Here is a 14,250-nt window from a genome sequence, read left to right on the forward strand (position 1 = left end):
AAAACTTGTCACATCTATACAAATGAAATATTACTTGACCTGTTATAATCTTCAAAAAGCCTAATTGGTAAATTACTAAATTATTGAACCTTGTAATGAATCACATTATTAGTATTAATTTAATGTGTAAGTAACTAAGTAGTACTCACGTGTCATCAACTTTGTCTTTTTGTGTCCTGATAATTTCTTCCTTAATCTTTCTACCTTATGTAATTACAGTGCTAATTACATTTCAGGGTGTTTTTGTCTCTCTTAGGGATGCAACCTTGAACTCCCAGATTTATGGATTAGTCAAGTTGTGTGTTTTTTTACACTTTTTTCTTTCATTTTTTTTGGGATTTGAAGTTGTAAACTTTTTTCACCTTTTTCTATGTTCTAGTTTGCATAACAGGACACTTTCATACTGAATTACGAGTCCGGATCCTCTGTCCCATTTTCCGCTTTCACTACTATAGGCTTAGCCAGGTATATTCTTCACTACTTAATTATGCTTGTATGTTGAGCTTAGGAAATTTGTATCATGGGTTATTAAGGTTGTCTTTCATTAACTTGTATCTTATAGTAAATTTTGTGATCTTGTAAGTATGGATTATGTTGGCAAGTTGTAGTGATTAAGCTTTGATCGGTAAGGCGACCGCCTGTGAGATGCTAAACCATTGATTGAGTCTCAACCATAAGCGTAAATAGTATCGCCAATTTTGAATGTAGGAGTATTGTTATCTGACTTTGATCAGTATGTGGGTTTGGCCTGCAATTCAGTTGGCATCATGTAATGTGTAGATCTTGTTAATCTATGTAGATATTGATTAATAAAGCAAGGGTCAAGGGATAGATGGCAACTGAGGCAGACTCGAAAGCTAGAGCCGAGTCATCTGTGTCAATTGGACACCCATGGTGGCGTGGGATGAGCGACACTGCTGTTGCACCTGCTCCGATGCAGGAACCTTTCTCCCTGCACCTTAATGGGTTGCAGGATTCCGGAGTCACGTTTTGTAAGAATATCCGCAATTTATTGCCTCCTCATTCAGGTACATACCTCATATTCTTGTCCTAAAATCTGTTTTTGTTTTTGTGAACCTATTTTCGACGTTTGTTGGCCTTACTTATCTGATAATAAAGCCGCCTGCAAATTTTACTGAAAACAAACTCCCTGATCTACTTTAGGCTCACCAGATCTGTGAATACTAGCTCTTGACCTCTTGTTATATACTTATATGGCTAGACCTCAAAGTGCATAAATATTACTCCGTACTAGTCTAGATTCATGAATCGTAGAATTATATGCAGCAAGACTGTGCAAGTAATATGAATTTGTCTGGCCTACTATCGTCTGGTTGAGAAGGATGCCGCTAACTTGACTCCTCTTTCCAAGATCTAAACTCTAAAGCTAGTGTTGTGCAAATATTTGATGGTTTTTATTCTAGTTTGTGTACTTATTTAAAACTTTTACTCCATATATGATTGTTTATGGTTCAGAGTTCATAATGTAATGGCATTTACTTGTATCTGCAAACAACAGATAGGGATACTGCACAAGAACAACAGGCTCTCAGACAAGTACCATGTTCGATGCAGGAACATATTGGCACGTCGTCCAGTTCTCAAACGGCACCTATTGGTAACTCAATTGTAAGAATCAGCAGTGTCCGGAGCATAGCTCAATATTTTCTTAAAAGATCTTGCTGCTTGGAATTAAATTCCGTATTAGACACAGAAACGATTTTAAAACTCGCTGCATGGTTTTGACATCACATCCATCTCAGGATCCAACTTATGGTGGATTTATGACTTGTTCACAGCAGGTATGTTTTGACTATTGAATGCTGATTTGTCACACTGCTGCCAAAGCGTTTACGGTTTTCTGTTTTTTTTTTTTTTTTGTCTATGTTTTGTGTATTTTACTTGGCAAAGAAACAGGTCAACTGTGTAACGGTGCTACATTTAACATACAGGCAAATCCAGAGCTATATGGAATGCACCAGAGTAGAATGGCACTGCCTCTTGCAATGGAAGAAGAACCTGTTTATGTGAATGCGAAACAATACCATGGAATTGTGAGACGCAGACAGATACGCGCTAAGGCTGAGTTGGAGAAGAAAGTCGTTAAAAATAGGAAGGTACTACCCACATCCTTTGCAAACTGGTTCAGTTTAAAGCAGTCACTGAAAGTTATCATGTTCCAGCAGTTTCTGAAATTTATGGTTTATTTACTCAGCCATATCTTCACGAGTCTCGCCATAAACATGCTTTGCGGAGAGCAAGAGGTGCTGGAGGTCGCTTTCTGAATACAAAGGAGAGTTCAATGAAAATAAGGACAATTCTGAAGAAGAGGCCAACGCGAATTCCAAATATGACGGACATCCATCCGATTCCACTTTATCCTCACAGTACAGTGGAAATGCATGGTGGAAGGAGCAAGGGTCAAAGGGCCTGATGATTTCAGAACAGCACAAAGAAGAGTTACAGTCTAATGGTGGCAGAGATGTACACGGCCGTTCATCGACTTACCACTCTCAGTCAAGTGGCTCTAACGATGGTAGGGGTCGGGGAGGAATGAAGATGAACGGTTTTGTTTCAGTCAAGTAGGGGTCCACTATAAATCCATCAGGATGTCACTGCTTTATCTCATTGTGGATGAAAGCCAGCAGTCACCCTGCATGTTGCTATTTTCCCTTGTGCATTCAACTCGCCTTTTTATGGACTGAGCTCAACTGTACTTGTGTGATAAGACACCTTTATATGCATTATGCCCCCTGTAATTTAGCTATGAAGTTTATGATTGGACTGTAAACTTCAACAAACAGGTTTGAAGGTTTCTTGCGTATGCAATTCAGCAAAAGGCAATGATTGCTACGGAAGCCAAACATTAATTCACAAGAATGTGATTGTACATTAACATTGAAGATTCATGTTTTAGGTATCTTTTTCGTGTATATTTACGCTAATAGCAGACATGGCTGTTATCAGCGATTTCCTGCTAGTCTTTTACACATATAACAGGATAAATGAACAAGTTATAGAGCTAACGAGAACTGCGATAAATACACACTTCTCCAATTTGTGATGAGACTGTTGTTCAAGCGCTTCCAAGTTCCAATTATAGTGCTACCTGCTCCTTTAATTGTTCCTGCACACATCACCCCACAAGAATCACTCAAAATACAACTACTTATTTACAGCTGTCAAAAAAAAAAAAAAAAAAAAAACATCAGAGCCTTAATCCCAAAATGATTTGGGGTCGGCTGACATGAATCATCCTTTAGAACCGTCCATGGGTGAAACATAATACAAAAGTCAAGGTAAACTTATAGGTTTTAAAAATTCGAAGCCCATATTTCTTTTATAAAAACTTAAAATTTAAATCGAGAATAAAGATTAAAACGATTTTGAAAACCAAAGTAAAACTTAAGGGTCCGGAATACCTTAAAAGTGAACCTAGTATTAACATATAAGAAAGTTGTTGATAAAATGTGTAATAAATCCGAAAAGAGTAAATAGATTTTTAAAAATTAAATAAAAACCCTAAATATTTCAAATAACATCAAATACTAAAAATCCACATATATCATTTCCCTCCATTGTGCCCTCTCCGTCACCATTCCCTCATCAAGCCTGAGAAATCTCATATCGTGCTCTATCACTCCCAGCCATGTCTGTTTTGGTCTCCCTCTACCCCTAGTGTGACGATCCGCACACTTGAACTCTTAGATTTATTTTATGCTTATGTAATTTCATTTCCCTTGTACATTTGTAGTAAGTATTTTCTTAGTAGTTTTAGAATAGGTTCTTAGTAGTTTTAGAATAGGTTTCCATAAATAGGTATATCGCTATTCTACACTAAACTTGTAAATTCAATGTTTCCTGCTACCAGGACCAAACTATCAAATTTGCCTCTATGAGAGGTGCTAGTCAATGAAAAACCGTTTCTCATCCAAAAGCTTGTTGTTGCTTGTTGCTTGCTTTCAATAATCGTATTGCTTACTTTTATTGCTTTCGTGTGCCGGACTTGATAATCGTGACTAGGATTCCCGACACACACCGACCCGAGACCAGAGTATCGTGTTAGTGGGCGATCCCTCACTAGTACGGAGATCCTTGTCGCTTGCATCTTGCCTTGAGACGGGCAAGGGTGCGCGCCACGGTCCGGCAAAAGTAGCGGACCGTGACATTTGGTATCAGAGCCCGGTATTCGGACGGGTTTCTGCACGCCGCATTTGTTCATCGAGATCGAGAAAATGGGCGAAACAATCGAGGACTGAGTGGATGCCTTAGAGGACGCAATCGACGTCAAGCTTCCCAAACTCGAGGACATCGTTATGCGGATGGCTGCGAGCCTCGAGGAGTTGCAAAAGACGGTTTGTGACCTTGAGACGAAGGTGGACGGGATGGACACCCGCATCCAAGCGATCAGTGGTGCAATCCCCGACGATCGGGAGGAAGAGATCAATCATCTGCATCGAAAGGTCGAGATGTTAGAGAACACTTGCGCCACGCTCGTGAAAGCGGTGGCCAATGACGGGAAATCTGTGGGGAGCCATAAGGTGAAGGCACCTCCACCTCGTGCCTACGATGAGGCGAGGGATTCGAAAGCGGTGGATAACTTTATCTTCGATATGGAGCAATACTTCCGAGTAAGTGGGCTCGACGAAGACGCGGAAGTTGTCACGGCAAGCATGTATCTAGTCGACGATGCCAAGATGTGGTGGAGGGCTAGGTACAAGGAAATCGATGCGGGCACGATTACGGTGACATCGTGGGCCGACTTCAAGAGGATCTTGAAGGATCACTTCTACCCCGAGAACACGGAGTTTGTTGCTCGGAAGAAGTTGAAGGAAATCAAGCACACCAAATCAATCCGGGAATATGTGAGGGAATTCTCAGCATGCATGCTCGAGATTACCGAAATGTCCGAGACGGATAGGACATTCGAATTCATTGACGGGTTGAAGAGGTGGGCACAACAGGAGATCATGAGGCAGAATCCCAAAACTCTGTCTTCGGCCATATCACCGCGGAACGCCCGCCGACTTTCACGGGGAGCGAGAGGCACCAAGAGTGGTGGCACCAACGGGGAATACTGGTGCGTCACAGAGTGGGTACAATGGACAAAGGCCACAAAACAGCGCCATTTCAGTTGGGAACAGTCGGTTCCGCTCGCAAGGAAGTCAAGCCCAATCGGCGAGCACTACAAACTCGCCCTCAAGCTCGTCTTCGAAGGCGGGAAACTCTACTGCTTCCACAACGAAGAGACCGTTCGCGTGTTTTGTGTGCAAGGGTCCTCACAAGATGGCCGATTGTCCGAACCAAGCAGAGTTCAATGCCATGTTCAAGAAGATGCCGAAAGGGGCTCAAGAACGTCTTGATGGGGCGTTGGCCGACTATCACCAAGAGTGTAACGAAGACTCGAGTGATGGGGAAGACCAACCACGGATGGGCTCACTCCAACGGATCAGCGCGATGGGGAAATACGAAGAGTCCTCCGCCAAGAAATCCAACGGGTTCATGTACGTGGACTTGATGGTGAATGGGAAGAAAGCACGAGCCTTGATCGACTCGGGCGCCTCCCATAACTTTGTTACGAAAGAGGAAGCGGATCGGTTGGGGCTAGTTCTGCGGGATGCTAACAGCTGCCTGAAGCCGGTCAATGGGAAAGTAAGACGTGTTCAAGGAGTGGCTAAGAAGGTCGCGGTCCAAGTGGGTGAGTGGGCAGGGGAGCTCGACTTCACCACCGTTCCGCTGGATGACTTCAAGTTAGTACTCGGGATGCAGTTCTTTCAGAAAGCCTTGGTAGTATTGAAACCGAGTGACGGATCGATGCTACTAATGGGGTCTATCGTAGTGAAGACGGTAGACAACGACGAAGACAAGGGGCAGCATCGAATTTCGGCTATGAGGGTGATACCGACGCCGAAACAAGGGATGCGACCTTGGAGAACGCCTAAAGGTTCGGTGGAGCCGAGGGCGAACAAGACCCAAGCTAACTACGATGCTAAGTGGCCTGGAGGACGAAAGAAGAGTCTACCCCCTCACCGAGGAGTAGACAATGAGGGCCGAAATGCCCAAAGAAATAGGCCTCGTACCATCAGGGGGCCGCGTCGATATCTTTGAATCGACGTCTCGATTTGCGGGTCGGTCGACCCAAGAGAGAAGGCCTCGTACCATCGTGGGGCCGCGCCGAAATGCTTTGATTCGGCGTCTGGAGAACTCACTTACCCTTGAATGCAGTGCGAAGTGGTGATGGACAAGGTGAAGGTGCGATGGAGCAAGCACCTTGAACGATCTCGCAAAATTTCCGCTCGAGCAACGAGGACTTGGACTTTCCAGAATGATCAGAGGCGAGTGATAAACTTGGAGGACATGATGTTCGAGAGTCTCGCCGTCAAGGAAATGCACTCTATTCTTGAAGGGACGATGAATCCGATCATGGTGTGGACCGAGAAGTATCTACAAGCCGGACTCAAGAGAAAGCCAAACCACAATGCAGCATGGACGGCCACAGCTCACCGAAGATGTCTCACTGAAGCGCCGTTCGAGATTTTTGTGTTGCCGAGGGCGGCAACAGATTAGGTGGGGGAGAGTGTGACGATCCGCACACTTGAACCCTTAGATTTATTTTATGCTTATATAATTTCATTTCCCTTGTACATTTGTAGTAAGTATTTTCTTAGTAGTTTTAGAATAGGTTTCCATAAATAGGTATATCGCTATTCTACACTAAACTTGTAAATTCAATGTTTCCTGCTACCAGGACCAAACTATCAAATTTGCCTCTATGAGAGGTGCTAGTCAATGAAAAACCGCTTCTCATCCAAAAGCTTGTTGTTGCTTGTTGCTTGCTTTCAATAATCGTATTGCTTACTTTTATTGCTTTCGTGTGCCGGACTTGATAATCGTGACTAGGATTCCCGACACACACCGACCCGAGTATCGTGCTAGTGGGCGATCCCTCACTAGTACGAAGATCCTTGTCGCTTGCATCTTGCCTTGAGACGGGCAAGGGTGCGCGCCACGGTCCGGCAAAAGTAGCGGACCGTGACACCTAGCAACCTTTTCTGTTCCCCAAGTCTCCAGCCTCCTCCTAACTGATGTGTCCATAGGTCTCCTTCTCACTCGAAATCCAAAAAAAAAAAAATTATATAGTATCTGTCGATCGCAAGGTAAGCAGAGAAAATACTTGCATATGTCAGTGCGACTATTCGAAATAGGACTATATCCTACAGACTCTCGTGGATAAGCCAACTCTCCTTAGACTAGAAGTCTATTTACACCAATAGTAAAATGTTGGATTGTTAAACCAGTACTAACCTCTGTAACAAAGAACGCATGAAATCCATACGGAACTCTACTGGTTAATTCCACAACCGCGACAGGATCAGCAGACATAGTTTTTGCATCAATTACATTGACAGATGATTTTCTGCAAATCACAAAATACAGAATATTAGTTTTACTCTTTAATTCTCAGAGAGATCAATAACACATTCCACAGACCATGAATCAAAGAGCCAGAACGAAAGTTACCCAGTGTTTTCATCATGTACGAAGAAGATTAGATATCCATCATCCTCTTCACTGGTTGCTCCCTGATCACGAGGAACAAAGATAGCCTCTGATCCGTATCTTCCGGGACCTAGGTCAAAGATACCTTGCACACATCCTCCTACTTGAATCTTGCTTTGGCTGTTCAAATTTGGCTATCCCCTTAACTTTTGCGATGCTGTCCAAAATGGTGCCATACACATACCTCTGACGCCTATGCTTCATGCACAACACATGCAGAATAAACATCATTACTTATATTTACATATGATGCAGGTGTCCATAGCCAGTCTTTCTTTGTCATGGCTCGTGAGAGGGTTACAAAAGGAACGAATCAAATATACCGCCTACAGTACCTGCCAGTGTAATTTTCATTAACTATAGGGAAGTCCACAGCAGATCCTGATAGTTTTCTTTGTGAAGCAAGGTCAGTTTGCATGTTGAATCTCATTTCGTACCTGTCGACAATAATTTAGATATCCAACACATGAGAATAAAAATGAAAAGGCACAAACACAGAAAGGACACTCCGACTCAAAAGAGGCCTTGAAGAAGTTTCGTTACAGCTCATTACAAAAATTAACTCTTTCTTGGGCAGTTCCAACCATATCTAGATCAGGATTCTCGCGGCAAGTTATCAGAACAACCTCATCTCCATCTTCCCATGCATTGGCTGCAAAAAGGTCAACGATTAGAGAATTATGCATCTGCTCATCCCTCCTAATGGGGATGTGTACACTTAGCTGAACTGAAGACGGGGAGCATTTTTAAATTTTAGGAACTTGAGAAATTCTTAATCTCAAAAGTTAGTGAGAGTTCCACATAGATGAATTGAGTGAGAAATATTTTATGTTATTGAGGTTTACTCATAACCAAAAAATCCTACGCTTCTATGTCCATCTCTGTTCATAATATTTTCTTCTACCTAAATTGCAAAAGTGGAAAATACAAGTTTATCAATGACAACAATTGCACAAAGAATATCAATAGTATTCAAAGAAAATGCTGAAATAACTGATCGCTAACTTAAATCAGTTGCACGCACCATTGTGGAATATGAAGCAGTATGGAAGCTCAAACCATCTGATCAAACTTTCATTCTTCGCATATCGTGGTAGTATGCCAAAGCGAGCCTTTTTTGTCGAGTCAAAAGAAAATATTAATTTCTTTTCCTTCACCATTTCCTGGATGCATAAAAGATACGATCACTACTATAGCCAGAAGAAACTAGTAAGCCTCCTGGGCGGAGGGATGTGAACCAGAGGAACAAGTTAATGAAAACACAGAATACATTTGTCACTATTTTTGAGTAAGAAAATTATAATCACTTAAAGACATTATGGATCCTTGGAAAATATGTCTCACAAAGTCACAAGTCACATTCAAATATCAAAGGTAATCACAATTGAGCTTAATGTTTTAACAAAAATCAAGGCTTTGTGTCACGATCAACATGTAGCAACACCTCATGAGAACTAGCCTGGGTGACCATGTTATTAGATATCTGTGAAATTAGTCCGTTCGTAACTAAGAGGGTTCTTAACTTACTGTGTTGAAATGTCCCGGACAATCAAAATTTAATGTATTGCAAAACCTACACAACCGATATCAGACCCTCAACATTTAAAACGTCGAAGGGTAATGACACGATTCTGTTTTTCGCTACTTTTACCCCAAAGTAATACTACTTTCTTGACAAACATGTTTAGGATGAAAGATCTTCCCGGAACTCAGTCCGACAAACATGCAGTCTAAAAGTTAAAAAACATAGCTAAACTTCATTTCAACTCCATTACACATTGCCATGTAGTCTAAAAAAAAAGGTATAACACCATAAGCACAAAAGACTACTCTTATGGTCTAACCTTAGGTTTGAAGTATAAAGGAAGGTCCATGAAGATAGCATAGTTCTCAGTGATGGCAAAATCATATGCATCATAACAGCAGCTGGTATGGTTATTGGTACAGGGTCATGCATGAACCCATCTTTTGATATGACTCTGTATGTGACGTATGGTGGACTGTGAGAATAGCCGAAAGTAAACATTTCACCTGCACCTTAAGCTTGGTTAATGGAGGATAAAAGACAAAGCTGTCTTGCATAAGTTCAAAGAAAAGTATCTCAGACTCCACCTGTTAATGGATCAACTTTAGGATGTGCTGTGAAAGTGTGGGACAATCTCTTGTCATAGTCCAACAATCCCAAGGTTTGAAGATCACCATCTTCTAAAACCCGAACAGCATCTATGTCAAATAGAAAAACTAAGATTCAGTAGCATAAACTAGAAGATTGCCGAGTATATTTTGAATAAAGCCAAGTATAATTTCCACCGTGACGGATAAAAGAATAAGATAACAAAAAAAGTTGCAGGATTTCATTGAACTAAGCCGGCCTCTCATCACATTCAAGAGCAAAAATACTAAATGAAACAACTCCCCACTAAAATGTTTTCTAGTGCTACAAATCGTGGCAATAACTCTGTATAGAAGAAGATATATCAAGTAAATGTGGAGACCATAACGCAATAAGTATCCACTTAACCTAATGAATACTGCATTTTGGATCACTTACGATAGAATAAGAAACATCTCAGCAAAGCTGTTTTCCAGCTAGGAGAAGCAAGAGCATATTGCATAAACTATAATAACTACACCACTATATCTTTTCTCGAATCGTTACAATCCTACAGATATTCGCCAATATGACTCCTGGCGGGCCTAATCCTGAACAGCTAGATCTCAAGAATAAAACATTTTCCTCAAAACCAATGGAACTAAGCTTATCTGATAACACATTCCATCCACCCAATCTACTAGGTTCCAAGAATCCTTCAATCATCCCAAGCAATAAGTTGAATTTAACAATCAAGGTATAATGTAAGCATTTACGTATATACTCAAAACTGTGTCAAGATTTCCTAGTGAACATTTAGTCAACAGCCTAGATAGAACACTCCTAGCCAGTTCTATGACTGTTATGCAGATTACAACCAACAATTTTACGCAAGTAGTAACTGATAAACAGAACAAGATAACAACTTACAAGGTTTATCTCCCTCTGAAAGTGCGAGAAGTTTCCCGTCATGATATATAAGAGCAGTATTAGCTGAAAAGAGAAGAGACAAGTCTCAGATGACATTTTGGCAATCAAATTCATTTAACTGCAAGGATAGCTGCTCAACTCCACTCATACATACATATGATGCATCTGAGAGAGCTTTCATATAGTAAGAACAAAAATCGAGCTAGCAGGAAACAATAGTTGTACCTGTCCCATGTCCATAGGACATATCCAATACTTTTAAGTTTAGCACTCAGCATTTGCAGATTAACTGTAAATAAACCCCAAAACCCTTTGAGATCTCCAATCTGCAAAGCCAAATAGAAGTCGAGGTTAAGAAACATCAATCACATGATGCCTAAAGAATGGCACTCCGTAAATGATTGGTCATGAGTCGTTTAGGGTTAACCTTCATAAATTTAGCTCCTCCAAAGAACTCTTCTTGATTCAGCTTTAGAAGTCCTTACATAACGCGAGACATAAGATGCTTTACCATCTTTAATGCGCAGACCATGTATCATTCTGTAAAAAAATGTTGAACAACCACCACGTTTAAGAGTTACACGATAAGAAAAAAGAGGGTGGAAACTTGATCAAACATAGGTACCCGTCTCCATCAAACCTGCAGGGAGAACAACACAACATAATGTGAGCAAATGAAGGTGGGCAAAAACAAAGGAAACATGATGCTTCAACTAGGAGTACTACTTAGGTAGTTACCAGTGATATCCAGCAACAGGAGCAAACTTAGGATTGGGCCCGACCCGGACAAACTCCCCATTCATGCATTCCTGTAATTCAAACCACAACCACTTTCATTCAATTTTCCATCATCCCTCTGTACTGTACTAGTGTACTACGTTAGTGAATCACTCCGTTCAGTACCGCTTCTAAGTTAGTGGTAAACAATAAACTAGGTCGTTAATATACTAGAATTAAGCTACCAAATTAACAATTTATAAGCCAAACTATACTCTAGACTACTCTAAATGATAAAGTAATATAGTGCAAGTAAGGGTCGGTCCCAAGAGAAGGTCTTTTAAGCTAAAAACTTGAAATGTAAACTATTGACTACTAATGACAAAGCTATAGACAAACAATGGTTATTCACAATGGCAAACAATAGAGAGACATGAAAAGGGGGGGTTTTTTGAGTTGATTGGTAACATGGAACAAAGTAAAATTTGCAAACTTGGTCTAACAAGCAATACAACAAACACTTGGTGAATAAGATAATTCAATAATTAAAAGAACTTGGTGCAATCCTACAAGTTCCAACTTTTCTCAAAGCAAGACTCTTTTCTCTCTAATTTTCATTTACCCAACAACATTCCTCAAGCAAGTGATTACCACTATCTAAGCCAACAATGATAATCCTACTTAAACTACAAATTCTAACATTAAACCATGTAAGAATTGTAACCAAGAGCATGAAGAACAAAACCAAGAGGAAAGTAAATGGGATATCACAAAGATATGTTTAAACCAACAAATCCTATGATACAATCAATTTCTACTCACAAAGGTTGATACTTTAAACCAAGATAACAACAATCATGAGATGCTTCAACAAGTTATTACAAAAGCAAGCAACTTTGCAACAACAAGCAATAGATGAATGAAAAAGAGGTAAGGGTAATTACTTCTCACAACAAAACATTCATCATGTCATTAAAACTTAGAAATTGAAATAAATGAAAGAGTAGAGATTAAGGAGTCAATACAATGATAAAGATGGTAACTTGCAATGGATTACACCAAGTAGGGAAGAACTAGCCTTCCATAGTCTTCATAAAACCCAAAAACAAAGAAAGATTACAACTTGAATGCCAAATAAATTGTTCTTGCTACTACAAATTTTCTAGAGATTTTTTTAATAATTAGGTGATTAGATGATAATCGGAGAGTTCAAAACATGGGGTATATATATGGTCGCACTCTTTTCTAGGTTAAAGACCGAGATGGGCCTTCAACTTCCACAAAACACGGCCCTTCAATTTCGCGAGACAGATAAAACCGCAGTGCTCCGGCTGCATCCGCAGTTCTCCGTGGTAGCCGCATGCTCGGTGCATACCGCAGGCTGCGGTTGGGCCTGATGCTTTTTTTCTTCATTTGCTTGTCATCACCTTGATCCCCCTTTGTCTTGGTTCCGTTGGTAAAGGGTTCTTCACGATGAATCTACCCCGTTCCTTTGAGCTTGGGTCGGGACTTTGGAAGCTTGTCTCGACCTTGACTTGTTGACCGCTCTCGCTTTGACTTTGGTTGACTTTTTAAGTTGACTTCGCGCCTTTGTATCCTATAAATCATAGCTAACTCAAGCAAGCAATCAAACCAAAACTTCCTTATTTCAATGACAAAACACTCCATTTGGCCACTTAGATTACCTAACAACACTTAATTGACTCGACTCTATTTGACGCTATCAAATACCCCCACACTTAGACTTTTACTCGTCCCGAGTAAAACCCGAAACAAGCAATTGCCGAAGTCCAAGAACTAGTGTAGGTGCAATTGACCACTCTTCCCTCACTACAACCTTCTTATAACTCCCTCTTAGACAATCCACCGATTGAAACGAAAAATCTAGACTCAAAGTTTTACACACTCTCTTCTCTCGCTCCCCCTCCTTATTACTCCCTCTTACAAAGACACGACATACCACCAACTCCGACTCATTACTCAACTCCACCCTTCTTATATCACCAACAAGAGGTGGCCACTCTCACCTTATCCCAAGGTGGAAGCAAAGTGGCCTAAGCAACTCCTAAATCATCCTATTACACCACTTATATCACCCCCTTATCACTCCAAGCAAAGTATGATCATGCTACTTGGTTGGCCACACTCCTATGCAAATCAACAACCAAAGTAGCCAAAACAAAAATCCACCAATTTGGGACAAGTATTTGTGACTCAAAAGAAATTAAATCCTAGACCTAACCTCCTTCCAAGACCCTCCTTATCACTCCCTTCTTATCCCTCCATCTTTTTGGTGGTGCATTTTCAATTTTTCAATTTTTTTTTTTTTTTTGTGAAAATCCCTCATTTTGCCTAAGGTGCCCTTTCGGGTTTTCACCTTAGCTTTTCCTTTCCTCTCATGGTGGCTCGCGACTCAATTTTTCATTTTGCCCGGAACGCCCTTTCGGGTTTTCATTCCGTCCTCGGCCACCTTTCCCAATCTTGCCTAGGCGCCCACCCTTGTGGGTTTTCACCTAGCCGGTTTTTTTTTTTTTTTTTTTTTTTTTTTTTTTTAGCATTAAACAACAAGAAGTTTACATATATTACAATTCAAAAACCTCCCCCACACTTACATTCCACATTGTCCTCAATGTGGAGGAGTCACAAACTTTCTCTTCAAGAATGAGAACCCGAGGCACCCCCTTGATCATAGGTGCCTTGGTTCTCCCATCTTCTTTCTCGTCTTTCTCTTTCTCTTGTCGCCCGGGCATAGCTTTGGTCCACAAATTCTTGGGTGATGGAGAGTGGGGTTGGTGGTTGAAGAGACATGCCAAATAGTCCACTAACTATCCCAAGGGTGTCCTCTTGGGTCTTTGCATCGTGGTATGAATCTTGGACATATTCATGATATCTTGCATTTTGGACCTCAAATTGGTGGTCCATTTGGCCTCTCCACTCATTTTGCTCTTTCC

General features: G+C 41.0%; 1 protein-coding gene and 1 pseudogene across 1 annotated transcript; one reads left to right on the plus strand and one right to left on the minus strand.

Annotated features, from left to right (window-relative positions):
• The first annotated feature begins 208 nt into the window (after nucleotides 1-208).
• On the plus strand, nucleotides 209-2,874 carry LOC141633044 (uncharacterized; annotated as a pseudogene).
• On the minus strand, nucleotides 2,856-13,920 carry LOC141632259 (carotenoid 9,10(9',10')-cleavage dioxygenase-like). Its single transcript, XM_074444819.1, is given in 18 exon segments — nucleotides 2,856-3,127; nucleotides 7,306-7,417; nucleotides 7,522-7,683; nucleotides 7,685-7,753; nucleotides 7,896-7,997; nucleotides 8,104-8,212; nucleotides 8,585-8,723; nucleotides 9,405-9,467; nucleotides 9,470-9,591; nucleotides 9,673-9,783; nucleotides 10,583-10,645; nucleotides 10,808-10,844; nucleotides 10,846-10,908; nucleotides 11,010-11,054; nucleotides 11,056-11,122; nucleotides 11,208-11,222; nucleotides 11,321-11,412; nucleotides 13,912-13,920. Coding segments are annotated over 18 exon segments (1,410 nt in total). The 3' UTR covers nucleotides 2,856-3,097.
• Between the last annotated feature and the right edge of the window lie 330 nt (nucleotides 13,921-14,250).

This window comes from Silene latifolia, chromosome Y (assembly GCF_048544455.1).
Source record: "Silene latifolia isolate original U9 population chromosome Y, ASM4854445v1, whole genome shotgun sequence".
Taxonomy (NCBI): Eukaryota; Viridiplantae; Streptophyta; class Magnoliopsida; order Caryophyllales; family Caryophyllaceae; genus Silene; species Silene latifolia.